The sequence below is a fragment of the Myxocyprinus asiaticus genome, chromosome 44 (assembly GCF_019703515.2).
Source record: "Myxocyprinus asiaticus isolate MX2 ecotype Aquarium Trade chromosome 44, UBuf_Myxa_2, whole genome shotgun sequence".
Lineage (NCBI taxonomy): Eukaryota > Metazoa > Chordata > Actinopteri > Cypriniformes > Catostomidae > Myxocyprinus > Myxocyprinus asiaticus.
Window position 1 is genome coordinate 20,221,295 of NC_059387.1, and position 24,046 is coordinate 20,245,340.

The following is a 24,046-nucleotide window of genomic DNA, read 5'->3' on the forward strand; positions in this document are numbered from 1 at the left end:
TATAAATATTTATAGAATGTAGTCTTTAAAATAATATGGTCATAATACTGAATACTTAATAATTACAAAAGAATTACTAAAATGCTGTAAATACCGAAATTAAAATGAAAGAATTAGCAAAACAGTTTGTAAATAAACTATTTTACTAGGGAATAGCATGTCACACCACATGACATATCCACCACTTCTTCCTATTTGGCTGTTTAGATATGATAATTCTATGGCTGTGTTGGGCTGATTTCAAACATATACGTATGCTCATCCAGTATAGAACAACACAGTTGTTGCCCATGGCAATAGAATAATTACTACAGCTTGTATTTTCCACATTTTGACCATGTCTGTGTTTTGTGTTTACCAGCCAACATTTCCAGACTGGTTAGTTTTACAGATACACTGAATTTGTTGAGCTAGAACTGTCATTATGGAGCTCCTCAGTGTCCCACAAGTGACAAACTGAATGCTAAATCAGCACACAGAATATCGATAAAATCAATTGGCTAGAGAATCATCGCATTTCCCACTTGTAATTGAAACTGACATCCAGAACAGGCAATTGAAAACTCAAGCACTGTGCAGACTGGGATGGTATAAATTGCCCCGTGTTACACTCTATGGGTAAAGGAGGCAAACTCTATTATAAGTTTCAGCCAAAAAGTTCACAGAAGTTACTGAGAACCTGTCTAACTTAACATGCATTGATTAGGTGTGCGTGCAGGGTCTAAAATGAAAGTTTTACCATATCTGCTAATGGTGAGTTAATTGAGAACATTTACCGGCCATAAATACAGTAGATCTCTTTACGGCCATGAAATGGTAAAATAAAAATAGATATATAATAATTAAAGTTTCAACTCACTGAGATCAAATTTGTTAGACGATACGTGAGTTGCAACAGATGTTTTCTCAAGTTGACAGAACCACTTGTGTTGCTTAGATCAACAAGGGTCAGATTATTATACAATTCATTTAAAACTTATTGTGTATTATGTTGCTGTTCCTTATAAAGTTACCTACCAGATCAACTTGCAAGTGTTCATTTTGGAATAATCTACAGTCAGCCAGTCATTATTGGAAAAATATACCTGACAAGGTGGTCATGACCCTGACACGGAGCATAGGGGTCTTGTATCCGCTGAAGGGGTTTATTTTGCAAAAATGACCGGCTGACTGTAGAATCATGCTTATTACACAGCTACTCACCAGATTAAATGGGCTAATTATTTAAATATTCAGAAATAAACACTGAAATTGATATGAGTTGAAATTATGAAATGTGAGAAGAAAGAAACTGTCTCTAGAAACAGCTGAATTGCACCTCTGGTTTGGGAAGGAGTTCTGTAAGGTGTTTATATAGCAAAAATGACTGCTTATTATCCTACTTATAACACAACTATTTTACAAATAAATAAATAAATGGACTTGAAATATTAATTTGAGTTAAAATGATTTTCATAGCTTGTAAATATCGCATAGGGATACGTGAAGTAGGAAAGGTGACTCACAATACCCGGATAACCAGTCTGCTATCACTTTATCCCCTGATGTGGTCATTATTCAGATATACAGTATGAGACCACAGGACGGTCTGATTGACCAGTTAGAATCAAGTACTCCAGAGAGTAAGAAATGTACTTTAGTAATCAACCTTTAAGCGATTTAAATGAGAGAGAATAATGAGAAGGCAGTGTATCCCTTGTTAAGACTAGGTAAATTACAGCAGTGTGTCTGCATGCACACACACAGCGGGGCTGAATAATGGAGAAGAGATGGAGAGTTCCCTCTTTATGGAGGTTTATGGAGGTTTCTTGGCTGCCTGAGTACAAATTAACGATGCACTGACCTGCAGACACTCCAGGCGTCAGCACTGTGTGAATTCGCCTATGTTGATCTTGAGCAAATGTCCTGTGTATGAGACAAGCTCATCTGAAATGGAGTAAATACAGCATAAAGTGGATCCTGTGTTCAAATCATGACTGGCAGTGGGAATTTTGCTCAAATATCTGTAACAGTTCAAGGATGGGCAAGGAGGTGGCGGGAACCGGCTGAACAGTCAATGTAAAATTTAATGGTATAAATGAACTTAAAACAACATAGAACATAAAACATGATGAATGAACACACATGAGCGCGGCTGCGTGCGTCTCTCTCTCTCTTGAACTGGCGTCTCCGGCTCCACTTTATCTCGCTCTCCCACTGAAAGGGCGAGCGGAGACACACAGAGAGAGAGATAGAGAAGAACTTGCTCGCCGGCTCCTAGACGCACTGTCGCCCGGTCCTCAACCGCTCCTCCGCCCTCTGGCGGATGCCAGCTCGCTCCTCCCCCGGCGGACGGCAGCGAGTCCTCCGGGGAATTTAATGGTATAAATAAAACAACATAGAACATAAAACATGATGAACGAACACATATCGCGTGCGTCTCTCTCTCTCTCGAACTGGTGTCTCTGACTCCACTTTATCTCGTTCTCCCACTGATCAGCTGATTCAGCGCCGGCCGTGCAGCCTCATGGCCCGGTCACGCCCTCCTCCTCGTCACAGTATCTTTTTGTTTTCACTCACCTGCTGTAAAGACACATTTGCAGTCTTCATTTCAAAACCTAGTGAGCTGCCTCGCTGTCTACTATCTACGTAGGCAGCTTTCTTCTAAGGCAGCATGACCTCATAATTTACCTATTTGGAATGCAGTATATTCACGCATATGTGATGCCTTAAAATGCTGCCTCCATAGACAGCTCACTAGGTTTTGGAACAGAGTAATAGTTACACCAAACAATTAAAAGTATTGCGTTTGGCTGGGATTCCCTTTTAAATGGATTGCAATGTTAGACAATAGACTCTGCTGGTTCTGTTTGTGTATGTTTGGCTCTGCAGCTGTACCACTCCTTTCCTCTTCTCCACCTCTTGTCTCAAGGGCTGGAACTCATCCAGAACTCTGTCCCAGTCCTCATTCAGCATCTCCTGCTGTGACGTAAGGCATGAATGATGGAAACAGAGGAGTGCAGCCTCAGGCAATCCTAAACTCTGGCCAAAAACCCAACATACAAATAGTACAATTAACAGAAGTAACAAATAAATAGCTTATTGCATTCATTTGTGCACATCAATTACTATGTCTAGACCTGCATGAATTCAGTATCATAAAGGTAGAGTAGAGTTTCAAGGAAACTATCACAACAGAAGATATTTAGGGAATGTGTCAACAACAGCAAAGATAATATGTCTTCTTAATGAAAACCATCTGGATGCTATTTCAGTCAGAAAGGATTATTTGGCTACTATTTTAAATTATCCACCTTACTTATTTTCTTCTGTAGAACACAATAATGTTAGCTTCAGTCACCATTCACTTTAATTGATTCTTCTTTCCATATAATTCATGTTAAAGGGGCCTGAGTGTTTTACGGAAGAAAGAAAGTCATACGTGTTTGAATTTTGAATCATGACAGAACAGAAAGGATGACAGAATTTTCAGTTTTGGATGAATTATCCTTTTAACTCTTGGCAATCCGATCAAATCAAGATTTAAGAAAGAGATATTAAAAACCTTGGCTAATAATACTTATGGCTCATTCATCACACTGGAAATGTAAGTCAAGTCGAGCACATTGCATTATTGGATTCAGTATTCTGCACAGTATGCTCTGGTTGTATTCTGCGCATTCTGACAGATGTAATGGATCATCCGGGTATTCTGTGCATACATAAACTGCATACTGTTCACAGTATTGCAGAAGGTAGTGTGCTATTCCAAATATAGCCATAGTCTGACATAAAATTGGACAATGGCTGAAGTAAATATTTCTTTTGCTGACTTGTGGGAGTGTTTGGGAAATGTAGTCCACCAGTGATGTTGTACTTTCGAGCTTGCATTGAATTTGGCTTGCAGTCAAGTTGTCTATTAGAGAGGCTGAAATTGTCTCCACTTTGCCAATTTCCCTGGTCTGTCAGTATGATCGAGAGATCCTGTGTTTCTCCATCCTGATCCTTATTTCGTGGAGGGACTTTGACCTATATTTGAGTATATCTATCCTTGTGCGTCCCGCATCCTCATGCGTGGACTGTGTGTTTTGTCTTCGCTATACGCTATGCCATAGGCATAACTAGACCTATGAGGTGAATGAGCTGCACATGTGCAAACAGTGTTGCCAAGGACCAATCAATAATCTGTATTGTTTGCTCCTCCTTAGTTTTAATTTAAAGTTTTTAATTTGACTGTTTAATTAGATTTTTATTCTTCTCATGCCTTATCACTCACCATCACAGGGGTTTAGTTCATTCCAGTTTCAGAACTCTCTGAATTCATATCATTTATTTAGACAAGTCTGTACATTGTACTTTATTCAAACACATAATAATCTTTTAACTTTATTAAACTTATATACACATAATACAAATACACACAGCCTTGGACATTACAAACACATTAAAAAAAAATAGCTAACATGTCACACTCTAAAATATACTCCCAAAAGTATAGAAAAGAATGAGAGTCAATTCAAGGGGTGGCTGAAGCCATATGTGGGCAATGACAGAAGGGCATACTCAGGGGCGCAACTACACATTTCTGAGTGGGTATGCAAAACTAAATTTTGTGCCCCCATGTATCTGTCAAGCAAGGAGGGGGGAGTGTCATCCATTCCAAGTCATCCAAGTGTTGAGCAGGTTGGGGGGTGATGTTGGAGGGGTGGAGGAGGCCGATTGCACCACCTTTAGTGAGCCGCTGGCGCCCCCCTTTACATGGCGCCCCTGTGCATTGCATACCTTGCATATATGTTTTTTGCACCTCTGGGCATACTGTCTTTACTGCAAGACTGTCTTTACTTTTCTGTGCCATGTGGGACACATTTCAGTTACTATTTCATACTTGTTCCATTGTCTGACAACAGAAACAGAATTCTTTTTTAAAAAATATGTAAATAAGAACAGCTTTATTGGGAATTCAGCAGTATTAAAATACAGTATGTGAGCACAGAGAGTAGGAGAGAAGCAAACAGATGTAAAGGGCTGACACCGGCTGACACTTGGCAGAATGCAAATATGACACGATGACGTCATCTAGCGACATTTAGTGACTTTTGGAGCAGGTTTTAGTTACTTTCCATTGAAAGTAGTTGGCAACACTGCCCATTTCCTCATTCTGTTCATGAACAAGTGAGGATCAGCGCCTTATTATGACCGACTGAAAGAAAGGCATGTCGCTCGTTTAGTAAGGTAATCTCGTTTAACAAGGAGAAAGGGGCTGGATTAATTTAAGAGTAAAAGTGATTGGGGCCTTAGTAGTTCAGCGAGTATTGATGCTGACTACCACCCCTGGAGTCACGAGTTCGAACCCAGGGCATGCTGAGTGACTCCAGCCAGGTCTCCTAAGCAACCAAATTGGCCCGGTTGCTAGGGAGGGTAGTCACATGGGGTAACCTCCTCATGGTCACGATTAGGGGTTCTCGCACTCAATGGGGCGCATGGTAAGTTGTGCATGGATCAGAGAGTAGCATGAGCCTCCCCATGCTGTGAGTCTCTGTGGTGTCATGCACAGCGAGCCACATGATAAGATGCGCAGATTGACTGTCTCAGAAGTAGAGGCAACTGAGACTTGTTCTCCGCCACCTGGATTGAGGTGAGTAACCGTGCCACCATGAGAACCTACTAAGTAGTGAGGATTGGGCATTGCAAATTGGGAGAAAAGGAGATAAAAAATAAAAAAATAAAGAAACAAATAAGAGTAAAAAGAGTAAAAGTGACAAGTGACATTACAATGACATCAGGATGTAATTAAAACCTGTTAATATTTTTAGACTAATAATGTATTTTTTGCATACCTTGATTGTCATGCACAGTAGTTCACAAAATGATATGCTTTGTTGTCATTTGCAGGGAAAATGCTTATATTTATACACTCTTAGTAGACACACTGATTTGAATGAAGTAAACTCAGCAAAAAAAGAAACGTCCTCTCACTTTCAACTGCTTTTATTTTCAGCAAACTTAACATGTGTAAATATTTGTATGAACATAAAAAGATTCAACAACTAAGACATAAACTGAACAAGTTTCACAGACATGTGACTAACAGAAATGGAATAATGTGTCCCTGAACAAAGTGGGGATCAAATGTAACAGTATCTGTTGTGGCCACCAGCTGCATTAAGTACTGCAGTGCATCTCCTCCTCATGGACTGCACCAGATTTGCCAGTTCTTGATGTGAGATGTTACCCCACTCTTCCACCAAGGCACTTGCAAGTTCCCGGACATTTCTGGAGGGAATGGCCCTAGCCCTCACCCTCCGATCCAACAGGTCCCAGACGTGCTCAATGGGATTGAGATCCGGACTCTTTGCTGGCCATGGCAGAACATTGACATTCCTGTCCAGGAAATCACGCACAGAACGAGCAGTATGGCTGGTGGCATTGTCATGCTGGAGGGTCATGTCAGGATGAGCCTGCAGCAAGGGTACCACTTGAGGGAGGAGGATGTCTTCCCTGTAGCGCACAGCGTTGAGATTGCCTGCAATGACAACGAGCTCAGTCCGATGATGCTGTGACACACCGCCCCAGACCATGATGGACACTTCACCTCCAAATCGATCCCGCTCCAGAGTACAGGCCTCGACGTAACGCTCATTCCTTCGAGTCCGACCATTACCCTTGGTGAGACAAACCTGCGACTCGTCAGTAGGGCTGCCCCCTGATAGTCGACCAAACGTTAGTCAATGAGAAGAGTCTCGGTCCACTAAGTCTTGATTGGTCGTTTGGTCGCAGAAAAAAACTCCACATAAAAACGACGAACACCCATATTACCGCTGGTTGGACGCTAGGTGGTACTATGGCGTAATTTCCGTTAAGGAGGGTTAGGGTTTAGACTACACAATAAAGCACCTTGATTTCAAACATAGAACTTTATTTTTTATTTAACTAAAAATTCAAATGAAACTGGAAAAAATAAGTGCAATTAAAATGTGTGTTGTTCAACTCTTTGAAAGATGGCTTTACAACAGCTGTCAACATCTCTCTGGCAAAGAACCTACTTCATCTGTGAATGCTCTACCGGTCAGGTATTTCGTTGTCCGGGAAAATACATCATGTGTGTGAATGAATTCGTTTTGTTCCCTCCTTCAAGATATAAATATATATATATATATATATCGCAATATCCAATTACATCGGCAACCCTGGGCTGAGGGATCGGTGAATATTCTTGCTTTAGTGATTTTGCATTGAAAATGTAATTAATTTATTTAAAAAACAAAAACTTATATCAAATAAATGTTTTAATTCAAACTGCACTCCAAACGAAATGAAAAAGCAATAAAATAATGTGATAAAAGAATTATAATAATTATAATGATGATAATAATCACTATAAATCATGGTTCGAGGTGAACGTGTTTTTGTATTATTTTATCTTTTAATCACAGATGTATAGGCTGTAGAGTTGTGGTCACAATGAACTGCTCTGTGGAAATAAAGCGAACTGAACTCAAAGCACCTCCTGAGCTGAGATGTCTGAGGTAATTTGCAGCACTCATAGATGATAATGTTCTTGCAACAAAAAACAAAACAAAAAAATTCAGAAGACAGAAACAAAGAAAGAGTGAGAACCTTTTAGATGCACGTGTTTCTCGAGACTGCAAGCCTCCATATCAGCGTGTCATACATGCGCATAGAGGGCTTTACTGTCATCTGTTCTTAATACTATAATAAAGTGTGTTTCTTCAAGCACGTGTCTGTGTGTCTACGGGCAATCTATTTGTAATATTAATTTGATAATAATAATAGCCTAATAAATAATAATAATTATTTAATACATTAATGGGAAAACGAGCCAAATATCGTCTTGACATGGTCAAAGGCATCAGCTATTGGTGATCACACTGACCATCATCAATTCCCGAGATCATCATCTGTCGGCACAACCCTAATGTGCATTTCTCTCTGTACAGTATATATATATATATATATATATATATATATATATATATATATATATATATATATATACATACTGTACAGTATATATATGTGTATATATATATATATATATATATATATATATATGTACAGTATATATATAGTATATATATATATATATATATATATATATATATATATATATATATAGTATATATATATATATATATACACACACTACACAGTATACAGTATACATATATATATATATATATATATATAGACAGTATATGTATTACCAGGGTTATTCTATTGAAATTAAAATCTCTTTTTGGAGTAATTTTCTCATTTGAACAAATTCAAAAGACTTTAGTACAGAGAAACATCATCTGGAGTTAATTCACTCTACTAAAAAACAGCAAAGCTAAACATTTATCGTAATAATAGTTTTTTGTGGTGTTTGATTGTGACGAGGAGGAGAGCTAATCATCTCCAGGTGGAGCCCCTGTCAGGGGCGGAGGGGCTCGCTACCGGCCACCAGAACGCAGAGGGGTCGGAGGAACGGTCGCCATCCGTGAGGGGAGGAGGGGCTCGCTGCCGGGAGGGAGCAGTGTGACTGGAGGGTGGGGCCGGGCCGTGAGTGCACACCCAATCGGGCTAATCAGCCGAGGAGAGGGATAAAGATGAGCCGAATGCGGCATTTCGAGAGAGAGAGAGCCACACGCAGCTGCCGTGTGTTTATGTTTGTGTCTTTTGTTTAAATTAAATATTACTTTGATGGTTCGTCTGGTTCCCGCCTCCTCCTTTCCCATTTTACCCCCCCCCTCCCCGTTACATTGATATATCTTTAATCTATCCACCTTATTTTTCAGCAAAACTGGAGCACCACCATTATCAACCTTGAATGTCGACCACTTCCAGCATAAGCTACTTCCAGCTATTTTAGCTATACAAATACTACATTATGCTGCTTTATATTACAGGCTGGCAATAATGTTGACATATTATCATTATTATGATTTTCTTAAACTCATTTGTTTTGAGTGCATATAGTTTTACCATTTATCACATTTTGCCATCGTTTATTCACACACTATTGCACTGGCAGAATGAATGAAATCAGGCGCCGTCACGGACAGTCCTCTGCACCGTCTGACATGCCTCCACAAACTTTACACAACCAACAGAGAGAAGAAAGATGCAGGGAAAATGCTGCTTCAATTTTCTTTGCACCAAAACTGCATCTTGTTTCATCTTTGCAAAATAATAAAAGCATTTTACTCTCCGTTCTTTTTAGAGAGCATTCTCTCTTTCTTAGCGGTGCATAGTAAACAGACGCATTCAGAATGGCTTATGAAACATTGCCTTTGGAAATAAATGAATAAATGCATCACTGGAGGTAATGCAGGTACATATGAATGGAGGTTTACATGGAGACAAGAAAGACTGCATCGTGACAATCTTGGTAAAAAAAGAAGCAGATTTTGTATTGAAGAGATGTCTGTTCAATACAACAGCACACAGCATCAAGTGAATGATTTACTTAATTTTTACTATAAATGCTGATGTTAGAAAATGATCCAACTTTGGCACATAATTTTGCTGTAGATCCTGTGGTTGTGTGATAGTTTATAAGCCCAGATCACTAACTCTGGTATTATAACCTTCTAGTTATTTACACTGCGGTCACTGCCAGCAGAACTTTCTCACATTTGCCGGAAATGCAGCCGCTGCTTACTTCCACTTTGCAAAATAAGGTGGATAGAAGCGTTGAATGGTTCTTTAAATGGTTTCAGTTTTTTTTTTTTTTTTTTTTTTTTTTATATATATAACTTTATAAGTCTGTTTATTATACAAAAAAGACAATATTTTGAATGTATATTAGTTGGCTTGAATGATGTGAACACAGTAAAAACAGTAATGAGTGGAATACAGTAAATGTGCATTAATAATATCATTGGTGGCTGAGCCCCCCTATGATCGAAATCCTAGAATCGCCCCACATGCTATGCATAATTTCATTTCATTTAAACCGACTGATCTCAGTTCAGGACACTGGGCTGTCAGTAAAGGGTTAAAATTTTGCTGCACGGAGTCATGTGCAAAACAACATGGCACCAATCTCTGTGGAGTTTGTCTTTTGGAGGAACGCCAGCAAAACTACATCTGGTAAGAAACCTCATTAAGTTTTTACATTGAAACTCGTTTGAATCACAAGACTAGAGTCTCGTAGTTTCAACCGGTATGTCATTTTGAAAATTTCATAGATTTATTGCTAAACGGCACACTGTTTAACACAATGACCACAGACGTGGACTATAGGGCTATTTTTCCTTTGAAATACTATATTTATTGTACATTATCACATTGAGAATCAATGGGTGCATTCATAACATTGAAAATGTTGCTTTCAGTGGCTTTATTTGGTGTTAGGATGAAAATAAGATGCATTTGAATTGTTTTAAACCAGAGCAGACAGACAGCACACTGGAGGTTGACTCATTCACTAAATAGGGAGCAAGGGACCGAGGGGACATCCTACAGCGTTCCAATGCAGCCAAGTGCATTCACTCCAAACTTCCGGTAAAATGGTAATCAGTACATAGATTTGGAATTTATGATGCTAAATTTTATTTTAACATGGTTGGCAGTGATTGCATGATGCTGGCCATTACTTTGAATCAGAATTATTTATGCTAATTTTTGATTGGTAACATGTTTCAGCACTGGCTATCATTTGTTTGTTTGATTGCGCAAAGAGAGAAAATTGATATTTTGTTGCCAAAGTAGAAACAAATTAGAACTATTAAACTTATAACTACTTATAACTAAATATTATGACTTTCTAACATAAAGTAAAATCAAGTCAAATCATTTTTATTTGTATAGTTTTTTATTTGTGCTTTTCCAATACATATTGTTCCAAAGCAGCTTTACAGAAAATAATCTATAATGTCTGTAACGTTCTTCAAAAACATGAATAACCAACACTCCTGTAAACATAATAAACAATTTGACTGAAAAAAAATATGACTTCCTATAGCTTGGTACTATTTAAAATTTCTCAACTTAATCCCGCTATCTCCATATGAGGAAATCAGTTTTAAAGAAAACAATTTGCTCTTCAATTTTTAATGTATTTTTTTTTTTATTTGTTTTTAATGTTTATTAGGGGCTACTATTTACAATTCAAAAAAGGATTATGGAAAATGCACACAGCAGTCATGCTCTGGTCTCAGGAGGCTATGCATGCTCTCCATCATGCACACATTAGAACAAATAGCTCACATTAATGAAACATATATTATTTAAAGGAATAGTTCACCCAAAAATGAAAATTTAGTTATTCACTCAAGCCATTCTGAGCCCATATGACTTTCTTTCATAGAGGAAAAAAGCAATTTTTAATAATGTAGGCCTATTGGCAGATTTTTTTCCCATGCCATTTGAATAAATGGAATGGAGACTGAAGCTTTTAAACTTCAAACTCAAGTATCACAAACATTTTTTAAAACATCTCCTTTTGTTTTCCACATAAGAAACAAAGTCACACAGATTTGGAAAGACATGAGGGTGAGTAAATAATAAGAGAATTAACCAGTAGTGTAGTCTAGGGCAGGAGTTTTCAAATTGGGTGAAAGTGAGCCTCCCCCTGGAGAACATGAAGACAGCCATGCCTGAAGGTACACCTGAAATGCTTGAAGGTACCCCGTTCATCAGTACAAACAATAGTACGCAGGTATAAACACCATGGGACCACGCAGCCATCATACTGCTCAGGAAGGAGACGCATTATGTCTCCTAGAGATGAATGTAGTTTGGTGCGAAACGTGCAAATCAATCCCAGAACAACAGCAAAGGGCCAGGTAAAGATGCTGGAGGAAACAGGTAGACACATATCTATATCCACAGTAAAATGAGTCCTATATCAACATAACCTGAAAGGCTGCTCAGCAAGGAAAAAGCCACTACTCCAAAACCACCATAAAAAATCCAGACTACAGTTTGCAAGTGCACATGGGGACAAAGATCTTACTTTTTGGAGAAAAGTTCTCTGGTCTAATGAAACAAAAATTGAGCTGTTTGACCATAATAACCATTGTTATGTTTGGAGTAAAAAGGGTAAGGATTGCAAGCCGAAGAACATTATCCCAACCGTCAAGCATGGGGGTGGCAGCATCATGTTGTGGGGGTGCTTTGCTGCAGGAGGGACTGGTGCACTTCACAAAACAGATGGCATCACGAGGAAGGAAAATTATGTGGATATATTGAAGCAACATCTCAAAATTCATCATCGAGTTAAATCTCTGATGCAAATGGGTCTTCCAAATGGACAATGACCCTAAGCATACCTCCAAAGTAGTGGCAAAATGGCTTAAGGACAACAAAGTCAAGGTATTGGAGTGGCCATCGCAAAGCTCTGACCTCAATCCGACTGAAAAAGTGTGTGCGAGCAAGGAGGCCTACAAACCTGACTCAGTTACACCAGTTCTGTCTGGAGGAATGGGCCAAAATTCCAGCAACTTATTGTGAGAAGCTTGTGGAAGGCTACCCAAAACGTTTGACCCAAGTTAAACAATTTAAAGGCAAAGCTACCAAATACTAACAAAGTGTATGTAAACTTCTGATCCACTGGGAATACGATGAAAGAAATAAAAGCTGAAATAAATCATTCTCTCTACTATTATTCTGACATTTCACATTTTAGTTTTTTTATATATTATATATTTTTAATTTTATCCCCTTTTCTCCCAATTTGGAATGCCCAATTCCCACTACTTCCTCATGGTGGCATGGTTACTCACCTCAATCCAGGTGGCGGAGGACAAGTCTCAGTTGCCTCAGCTTCTGAGACAGTCAATCCGTGCATCTTATCACGTGGCTCACTGTGCATGACACCGCGGAGACCCATAGCACGGGAGGCTCACTTACCACATGCCCCACTGAAAGCGAAACCCCTAATCGCGACCACGAGGAGATTACCCCATGTTACTCTACCCTCCCCAGCAACCGGGCCAATTTGTTTGCTTAGGAGACCTGGCTGGAGTCACTCAGCACACCCTGGATTCAAACTCGTGACTCAAGGGGTGGTAGTCAGCGTCAATACCCGCTGAACTACCCAGGCCCCCGACATTTCACATTCTTAAAATAATGTAGTGATCCTAACTGACCTAAGACAGGGAATGTTTTCTACGATTAAATGTCAGGAATTGTCAAAAACTGAGTTTAAATGTATTTGGCTAAGGTGTATGTAAAGTTCTGACTTCAACTGTATATAGTTATATATGTATATAACTTATGCAATTAAACTTTGTGAAAATAGTGCATGTTATTGATGCTCTTCGCAGATGCTGGACAACTGTGTCCCATAATTATATCAAATGCATTTTACTGCTGTCGGTGGTGCCTTTTTCTCATGATATCAAATCATTTAAATTTATATTTCTAAGAAGGAAAACAATTTCACTATACACAGAAAAACACATTATAGTACACAAATAAAACAAATAACCATTAATTCTTATGTAGGCTATATATGGTAATACAAGATAACATGTTAACGTGAACATTACTATACTCATATTAGCTATACAATGCTTAAAAGTTTATTGCATATTATGTATATTAGTTTATTAATTAAAGTAATTATAAAGTATTAACAATTTTCACAGAACATTAATGACACCTATTCATTTAAATACATATTTAACATGTACTGTACACCATGTCAGCAAGAAACTTAAATACATTTTGTAAGTTCATGTAGGGACTATAATTACAACAGCCAATTTAAAAAAAAACTTTTTTATTGAAAAAATATATTTCTTACACATTTTACATATGTGTAGTATATAAATGTAAATATATGAATTTCAGAGATCAGCGTTCCTTCATAAAATCACAGTATGCCCAACTTTTCAGATACTACTACATCACTGGAATTAACAATTTCTTTAAATGAGTCCTTTTCTCAATGGCTATGGCTTCCATCTTTAATGTCACCCAGTTGATATCTTCATTAAAGAAGTCAGTGAAGGAAGCAGGGAAAACCCATCTGCGATGGCTTGAAAAACACTTTATATTCTTGAAATGAGTATATGGACTAATCCACACCATGCTTTCCTGTTTACCACAAGGGCAATTACTCACTGGGGAGCCTGGGGTAGTTAACACAGCCCTGCTCAATTTACTTCCTGCTTAACCCACAAATTACAGCTTTCTTTAGTGTACCCCCTGTTGCAAGGTTAGTTTAATTACCCAACAAGGCTTATGTGTCGTAATTACTGCGTTTACATCTTGTACACGCCATTGTCTCACTTGTAACGCAGAACTGTAGCTTTTTCTCATATTTTTTTAATGGGGTACCAGTGGCAGTCCCAACTCATTTGATGCCCTAGGCATGATAAGACATGTCCAAAAGGGAAAGAAAAACAGTTTAGTTAGTAGTTCTACACATTAGTGTAAGATGAAGTGGTCTAGTTGTATGGCTATTGTCTATTGTGCAAAGGGACCGGGTTCAAATCCAAATGTAATAAATATGTTTTTATTTTAATAAACCAAGCAAAATTGCAATTGAAATTGACAGCCAGTCATCATTATGCATATTGATTGTACGGAAAAGAGCAGCTTGACATTCTAAAAACTAATTTTGTGTTTCACAGGAAAAAGTTTTCAGACAAGTCATACAAGTCCTAAATGAGATAAGGCTGGGTAGATGAACACAATTTTCAGTTTAATGTGAATGATATGCAGAAGGTGTGAATCAATTGAACTGACCAAATTTAAATAAGTAAATGAATTATTCCTGCCACAGTGTTTTAGTTGACAAAACTAAGTTGACAATTGTTCCTTGGTAGTTCATGTTAGTTCATGGTGCATTAAATTATGTTAACATATAAAACTTTTTATTTTACAAATGTATTAGTATATGTTGAACATTTAACATTAACCAGTATTGATAAATTCTGTAAAAGTATTAATTGTTAGTTCATGTTAATTCATGTATTTAACTAATGTTAACAAATTGAATCTTATTGTAAAGTTTTACCAATATTCAGGGCCGTTTCTTGCTATAAGAGGTAGAAGCGGCTGCTTAGGGCACCCAAACTACCAGGGGGCCATGCAAAACAAGTTGGTTTTTATTTTTATTTTTTGATTATATATATATATATATTTAAATATACAGTACTTAAAGATGAGAGTAAGACTCAGGCAGCTGTTATGGCTCAATTACACACTTATATGGGGCCCCCTTGTGGCCTGAGATGGAAGGGAGAATGTAACTGCAAGGAGAGAGAGTTGTAGCTAGATGTGACAGATGAAGAGCATCTAAAACTCAGGAGCGGAAAAAAATAAAAAGGAAGAGGACGAGAAACACTGCCAGACCACTGGTAAGAAATTAATGTAAGCCAGCTACCTGGCTAGATGGTGTTTGTTGTCATGCATTAAATTGCAACAATTAGTTAGCTAACGTTTTACAGTTGTATCCTGTTTTTTAAAGGTACATGTTTTCAGACATTTCTGAAATTCCAAGTAGGATTTCGCTTAGGGCCCCCATGCTCAGAAACGACCCTGCCAATATTTCATTATACTAGATGTTTCACCAAGAACTGATGTTTCAGGACTTTTAAAAGTGTGAACAGACTTATATTTTTTCCTGGTTTTTTATTTTATTTTTATTTTTTTACCAACAATAATCATGTAACAAGATAAAACTTCAAGTAAAAAAAATAAATTAAATAAATTAAAACAAATAGTTGCATACAAAAATCCTCTTGGCTCAAAAATCTGAGGGGGCAAAATGAGATAAATGGGCACTACCAATTGCTATATCAATATGTTCTTTTCTCTTTTGGGTCTCATAGGAGATGATGACAAAGCTGATAACTGAGACACCAGACCACCCCATCCCCTTTCTCATTGGCCATCTGCAGACCAAGCAGGAGAGTCCAGGCAGAATTCAGAGGACGCTTTCAGGTTCTGCTGCACTGTGGGCTGAGAGCTCCTTGGGTCGGTATAGTTCAGTGCCCTTCAATCTGTTTGGCAGAGTTAAACGTGCACACTTGCAAATGCACACACATAGGCTGTGTCCAAAACTGCAGCTGCCTTGCTGCACACTGAAATGTCAACCTGGCCTCATAGAATGAACATTATATACATTTTTGCAAACTGACTTTTACGTGCCGCTTTCTACGTTTCGCTGCAGTTTCATGGTGAAATGAACACTAGAGGCGCTACAACAACTGAGTTTTATTCATTGCCACAAAAATCATGAGTACAATTGCTGATTATGACTTTCTAAAAATTTATTTTTCACTCTATTATTCACCCCCTGCTATGTTATGGTATCAAAACACTTTTACTTTAATGCATGATTTAAAAAACAATACATTTTAACACTTGTATTACAGACACACCTACATATACACACTTATTCCTACACCATTAGCTTGTTTGGTAGCTCACTTGAAAGAGCATTGGCCTTTGGACTTGACGACTGCAGTTTGAGACCAGCCAAAGATGCAAGATAGAGAAAGTGGCATAGAAGCGACACAAAATGATGAGGTTGCTTCAGTAAATGTACAACATTTCTTTATTTTACTGTATTTCGAATTTGCATTTAAAACACTATCGGTTAGGTGTTGGTTAAGGGTAAGGATGTCTGTTTTGTTAAACTCTCATTTATCTTTATGGACACTATTGGTTAGGTTTAGGGTAAAGTTTTAGGTTTGAGAGGTCTAAAACATCCTCCATCTAAAATTCAACCTCATTTTGCTTGTTTTTGGCAACTGCCGCTGCACATTTCACTTGGAAACAAACCTGCAGCCAAACGTGTAATGAAGCACGTAATTTTAGTTTTGCAAAAACATTGCAATGTTCTCATAAATTTCATGAGACCAGGCTGGAAATTTAGACATAATAAAAATAAAAATATTTAAAAAAAAATCTCCTTTATAGGACTGATTGATATTGTAATTGATAGGTAATCATGTAATTCACAAAAAGTAACTGTAATCTGATTTAGCACCATTAAAAAATTTAATGTAATCTAATTTCAAATACATTTAGTCTTATTACATAATTCATAATCTTATGATGTAATTCATTATTACCAAACACTGTATACTGTATACAGTACATACAGTATATCACACCCAATTTCCTGTTGTAGAGAGGAAAGCAGTTTTCAATCCCTCTATTTGTCTGTAGAATACAAAGGCACACGACGGGACTCCAGGGACAATGAAAAACCCTGGCAGATCCATCCCAAAAAGCCCAAGAAATCAAAGAGTGACCTGGCCATGTCGAGCATTTCCCCACCCTCTCCTGAGTCTAAATCATGTGAGTACCACTGGAACAGAGATGCTAGTGTCATAAAATATCAGTTTTATTAGATTTATCACATCCAAGATCAGTCTTGCAGTTTCTTTTGTACTTTCAAAGATCAGATATAGATACTGTACGGAGACTGATCGTGCATCAGTAAATAAGTGTGACTTCTATCTTGAGATAGTTCATTATGTAGGCTATCTGCGTGAGAGAGCTCTGAGTGATACATATTGCTGAGGGAGTAAGTCATATCAGGGCCAGAGTTAGACTCTTTAATAATTTAATACGATGCTCTGTTACTGACAGCGGTTCTATTTCTGCCTGAGTGGAGTTTTTTGGAAATGGCACTAAGGAAGACTGCAGAAATGTTCGTTTAAACTGTGGATTTGAATGCCTATCTCCTAATGACTTACTTAGGTGTTTTTTCACACCAGTATAACTTTTACCTGAGTTCTATTTCTATTTAGCATTTTTCCCCCAAAAAGTTTAAGATTGGCTAAATAGCTTGCTTTAACATCTTTCAAATGTTAGCTACGATTGCTTTTCAGAAGAATGTAAGTGTAACAGTCTCGACATAGAGGGAGTGGCAAATCCATATGTAGAGATTTGTTTATTAAAGGAATAGTTCAAGTAAATATGAACATTCTGGCATCATTTACTCACCCTCATGTCATTCTTTCTCCTGTGGAACATGTAAAGAGAAATATTTGAAAGGATGTCCCATTCACTGATTTATATGCACTGTAAAAAAAAAATATCATATATATTAAGTGGTGATTCTATCAACTTGTACTTTAGTTGAATCAACAAGTGTATTTGTCAACTCAACTCACTTAACAAAGTTGTCTGAACAAACAAATACTTGCCAGCTCCCAGCATGCATTGCAGCATGAATAAATAATAAGTTTAGTTTTGTAGGCCTATTGCTATTTGCACATATTTTATTGTGCTGCTGTTGTTGTTTTTGTCATTACTGTTGCTTAATAGTTGTGTGGTGATTTTAAGAGCTTATCTTTTACTTAATGATGTTTTTTGAGTATCACCATTACTGAGGTTTGTGTGTAAAGTGTTGAAATCGATGTGCCTCCAACGTGCACAGCGTCTGTATCTCAAAAGGAGACCATCCTGCAGTGCAAAACATGCAGGCTTTACTTGACAATTAATGTTAGGATTACTAAACACCAACTTTCAAGTGGCAGGCTTTAAAATTCAGTGAACTGAAGTAAAGTTGTCATACAGTAACTACATGCAATTAGTTTAGTGAATTTTTTTTATAAATACATTCAATCAGTTCAGGTTGCTTTTTAATTTGTGAGAAAAACGTATTCTATTAAATCAGTTAAACAAACAAAAAAAAAAACTATGCAAAAAAAAAAAAACTATGAAAAAAGGCACTAAATATAATGAGATGAATCAACAAAACATTTTTTACAGTATACAATGGCAGTGTAAAGTTTAATGTTTTTGTTCATGTGTTCCTTATCATGTGATCTGGTCATGTGATTTCATGTTTCCTTCCATGTTCATGTGTCTCGTTTTCATTGGTTTATTGTCTAGTTATCTTGTTATCAGTTCTGTTATGGCATTGGTTCATGTTTCATTGTCTTATTATTAGTTCAGTCTTGTCATTGGTTATCTTTGTCATGTGTTTTCCCATGTCCAAGTATTTAACCCTCATGTTTGCTATTTGTCTATTTTCAGGTATTGTTTGTGTTGTGTAATGTTGGTTCTATGGGCAACTCATTTATGTCTGTTTTGTGTCACGTTTGTAATAAACTGCACTTGGGTTCTTTACTCTATCATCTTTGTCATTGCCAGCGCCAGGCAACGTTACAGGCAGTTGATAGTGACTCGCTTTTAATGCTTATAAAAGGACAGTAAAGCATAAAGTAGTCCATTTGACGCACGTGTCGTATTAAAAGTCTTCTGAAGGAATACGATTTTGTGACAATCCAAAATGTAAATTTATATATTTTTTTTAAACTGTAAAAGTGTTTTTGAAAGCAACATTTATGAATATTACAAATATTTTATTTTATGGTACATTTTTAACCAGGGACAGATTTTTAGAGCTCCTAAAAGCATGAACTGGACTTAAGGTTTTCTCTCTGCCTTTGGTGTGCCATGACGTCAGCATGTTATTAGGTTTCCAGGCAGTAGTAATGCCGATAAGAGGCCTGATGTTGCTGTGCAGCAGAAAAAACATTGTGTACACAGGAAACATTCTGCTTTGTAGTATGGATAGTATCTCATTTTAATAGTACTACATAGTGTAAAAAAGATTCCGTGAAAGTTAATAGCAATTTAGGCTGATTGTATGCAAGAGAGAAGCTCCGACATTCTGCCCAAAATCCTTTTGTGTTTAAGCCTGTGTGACATTCTCTTTTCAATGGAAGTAATGTGAGAGTGAATAAATGAGTTTTCATTTTTGAGTGAACTGTCCCCTTAAGGTATAGCTTCTCATGTAAGGTAATGCTTCTCACTCTTCCCTAAAAATGATCTACTTGATATATTGTTGCTCTTAATTCTATCGTACTTTTATGCTGATAAAATCAAACATGGCTGAGCACAATTCTCATTTCAACACAAAAAAAAATCAGAGTACTGATTTCAGAACAATCCAAAAGACAAGCTTCTTGCAGCTTATAAGGTTCACTAATTGGTTGTCCTGGGTATCCTGCATCCCACTTTAGCACCGTGGACTATGATCACAGCTAGGATAATGAGCTGTTTTGTTCTTTTACCTGAGATAACCTTTGCTGTCATTGAGTCATACTGTTTCCCAGAATGTTTTTGTCAGAACACCAAATAGGCACAAGGTGGAAATTCAAGCTATTAAACCAGCTGAATCTTGACAAATTTCCAGGTTGGTCTATGCTGGTGCTGAGTTGGTGCTGGTTGACCAGCATAGCCATCCTGTTCATTAGCAAAATATGATAGTGTACGATTGGTGAATCTGGTTAAACTAGATCACGAGTTCACTGGTTTATATATTCATGGAATGCATTATGGTAAACTGATTTGGTGTGCTGTCCATAATGGAGGGGATAGATAGACAAACCAACTTCTTTGCTTGACAATTGCAGTGACACCTGTGTTCACACGAGAACTTGTGTTGTTTTTAGAGCTAAACAAGCGTAAACACTTAAGCCAACAAGCTTCTTTAATAGTGTTCGTGAATGCTAATGGACAAGATTTTTAGTGAAAAAATTACTTTATTTTCTTACCGAAACCTATTGTATGTCTTCAGAAGTCTTGGAATATGGCGCATGAGTCGCATGGTCTACTTTTAACATACTTTTGGATATTATAACAGAATTGTCATTTTGTGGATAAAGTTTTCATTTAAGAAGTCTTGTGGGGATACCAGTACATCAGCATCCAAATAAACATACTGTATGCTGGTGACCAACAATGCTGGTCTTTTCAACAGAGTTATTGCCTGTCCATTGTTCTTTCTCTCTGGATAGATGGCTTTTAAAGCAATTAGAGAGATTTGGAGAATATTAAATGTGAAAACACCTTGTATAGGTATTGTTTGCTCCCCACTGAAAGCAAATGCATCCAAGTCATAGCTGTAGTAAACACTTTAGCTTGATGTTCTGAGAGTTCTAAATGATTCAGTGTTACATTTTTTTTGTACACATTTTAATGTTTTACTCTGGCTCTGTACAACACAATGGCTTTTCTCAGTAGTTGTCAAACATCCTTGGATGATGAAATGCATATGCATAAAATGTTTAGATTACACAGTGTGATTTTAAGGTTTAAACAGTTCAGGTGGAATGTATGTCTCATGTTTTGAAAGCTTTTTCTATTAGCGGTGCTTGCCTGTGGCTTGTTGAGGAGGGGTGAGCTATTACTTATCTAAGCAACTGAACTTACATTTTTCACCTGCTGGCCATAAAACTAGCAAAAAATTCCTTACATTGAAAGAGAGTCCTGAGCCATTACAATGGGCAAGAATATCAGAGAGAAATGGGGGAAGGCTATTTTGACTTGGGCTAATAAGTGACCACCTACAATAGCAACCACTCAGAACACCCTACCAAACACCAATCAATGCCCTAGCAGCTACATATAGCAGCATATAACAACACCCTAACATAGTGGTGGGAAGTGTTGGACAGCCAGGTGGAAATGTAAAGCTTGTGTTTTTATTCTGCAGTGCCTCATTCAATACTGCGCCCTACCTGGGACTGGAGGACCAAACCTGAGAGTCGAGGCTTTGACGAGCTCAACCAGATACTTCAGGAGAGCAAGAAGCTAGGCAAGGCCCTGGAGAACCTGTCCCGCAGTGAGTGAACTCAGTGTTTTGAGGAAGATCCTCAAAGTCAGGGGGTTGTTTAAACTGGGTCCAGGGACCCCTAGGTGGCTGCAAGGGGACACTAAGGAGAGAGAGCGAGAGATAAAAATAATAATAATAATAAAACAAAAAGATTTAAAAAAAGATCTAACATTTAACATTCAATTAACATTCAATTTTCATTTCATTCTACTTTCTAAAGACCGGTTGGTGATCATGAGATTAATGCACGACGAGCTGACGAGGTCGTGGAGGGCACCTTTTTCTGCCTGAACCCGACTTCCCAGTTCGTCCGGCTCTTACTACCCTCAATGGCGGGGCGGCCCACGGGTATACGGAGATCCCTCAGGTGGATAAGGTATACGGAGATCCCTCAGGTGGCCGCAAAGCGCCGCCACCTGGCAGGATCGTCCAGTGCTCCCCTCCAGGGTCTGTAGGACTATGTCGTCTCTGGTGACTAAAGCCTACAGTGCCGTGGGGCAGGCCGCTTCTGCCCAGCATGCCATGGCCCTCCTGCAAGTACACCAGGCCAAGGCACTGAAAGAGCTGCACGTGGGTAGTCCTGAATAGGAAAGGGAAAGAACACCTTCCCCGATGCATATAGTAGCGTTAGATGGCCCCATCCGAATCTAATACTCTGTGGAGAGAAACATAGAGAGAAAAGGCCACGGCTGGCACAGCCTGCTCCCACGCTAGTTACGTCGCTTCCCCCCCCGGGATGTGGGGAACTACATGACGTCTTGTGGGGCATTGGGGGAGGTTACGTGCGGACTGATGCACCTGCTATTACGCATGCAGCAGCTTGCTTGCACCTGCATCGGCAGTTCACGTAACATGGTCCAGCTGTTGTGCCGTTTTTTTCTATAGGGACCTCTAGTGTCACTACATCGACACAACGTCTAGTGAGTGACAGAAGGGGAATGTCTCGGTTACTGTTGTAACCTCCGGGAACGAGACGTTGTGTCCCTCTTGCCACAGTGCGGTACTATCCGCTGAAATGGCCGGGACCTTGTCTCGGCCTCTCAGCACAAAACCTGAATGAGTGGTTGCGAGCCAGCTCCTTTTATACCTGTATATCCGGGGTAGTGGCATGCAAATTCCACTCGCCAATTCTCATTGGCCTTTTCTCAAAGATTAGAGATGTTTGGGGCTCCAAAGGGCGACCCCTAGTGTCACTACATCGACACAACGTCTCGTTCCCTCCATCAGAGAACGGAGGTTACAACAGTATCCGAGACATTCATCATATTTTGTGATACTTGGCAGTAAAAAGTTTCAAAAACCCCAGCATGAAGTTGACCAATGTGCAACTTGTAATTTGTCTTGATAATGTTTTGATCTGTGAATTCTGTCCTCTGCACAGGTATTGCTGTATCTGATGACTTTGACCTGGTATGATTGTTATTTATTCTTCTCTGTTTGTTATGTTTCCTCCCATTATTTAAATCAAATGCTGATGTGCATCTGTTTAGGAGATGAAATGTGTATGAAGAAGTGTTTTAAGTGAGGAGCCAATTAGTAAAGATGGAAAGAGGAAGTTCAGCTAAAACACTTGCCTTTGTCAGACGTCTCTAAATGCAGTAGACACTTTTCCTCTTTAATAACCTACAGTATGTGTCTTTTTGGCTGTTTGCCCAGGCTTCCCTTTTCCCAATTTGGCTTTTCAAATGAATAGTAAAACATTTAGCTTTTTATTTTTTTATTTTTTTTACTGTTATATAGGACATTCTACTGCTAATTGCCTTATTACAGCAAAAATGTAATGTCAAAGCTGAATTTTTCTTATTGCTTACCATGTGTGTCCTCCATTATAAAAAATGTATCACTGTAAAAAAAGACTGGCCACACACATACTGTAGCATATATAATGAGTCATATTTAAACATCAATTCTTTAATTATAAGCTCTTTAATTGATAATCCTTATACTGTATAATAATTGTGCTCACCACAAATTATTATATGTGTCTTGTTGATGTCTTTCTTAATTCTCTACGCAAAGGACCCCCGAGCGTATAACTCTGTACTGAGGCCACGGGTGGTGGGCGAGTGGGTGGGCCGTGAGGAGGATGATTCCGACCCCCTGGCCGCTGAAATGCTTCAACCCCCTGTCCCTAGAGCGAAGACTGAGGGCTGGACAAGCATAGACAACAGCCCTGTTGGAAGGTGTGTCTTATGTGCATGTTTTTATTTTATTTGTGTAAGTGTGTCTTGATGCATTTGTACTTCCTCTTTAAAAATGAGGGCTGTCATTTCTGCGCCACTAGTGGTGGCACAGAACAGAATTGCAAAAATGCTGGCTATTTTCAAACAGGTTTTTTTTTTTTAACACTCTCCCCCCATCTGGCATTAGTCAGACTAACAGGTAGTCCTGCCATAAACTAACACCACTTGTTGAGCTAATGTTCCTGTGTAGGGCTGTTTGGGATGCTCAAACAAACAGACCAATGTTTTGATAGCACAACAGAGCCACTCTGTTTACAGTTTTTTGGGAAAGTCATCCTCC

The 24,046-nt window shown here is 38.3% G+C and overlaps 1 protein-coding gene across 3 annotated transcripts in view; it reads left to right on the plus strand.

Annotated features, from left to right (window-relative positions):
* The window catches only part of LOC127434668 (uncharacterized protein C8orf34 homolog), a 115,713-nt gene that overhangs the window by 13,244 nt on the left and 78,423 nt on the right, over positions 1-24,046 (plus strand). For all 3 annotated transcript variants that reach the window (XR_007896072.1, XM_051687559.1, XM_051687560.1), the window contains exons 2-6: positions 15,771-15,915; positions 17,116-17,247; positions 21,404-21,532; positions 22,905-22,933; positions 23,543-23,706. Coding sequence is in view for 2 of the 3 variants with exons in the window: in XM_051687559.1 (XP_051543519.1) it covers positions 15,771-15,915; positions 17,116-17,247; positions 21,404-21,532; positions 22,905-22,933; positions 23,543-23,706 (599 nt within the window). In the remaining variant the exon portion in view is untranslated. The remainder of the gene's footprint in view (positions 1-15,770; positions 15,916-17,115; positions 17,248-21,403; positions 21,533-22,904; positions 22,934-23,542; positions 23,707-24,046) is intronic.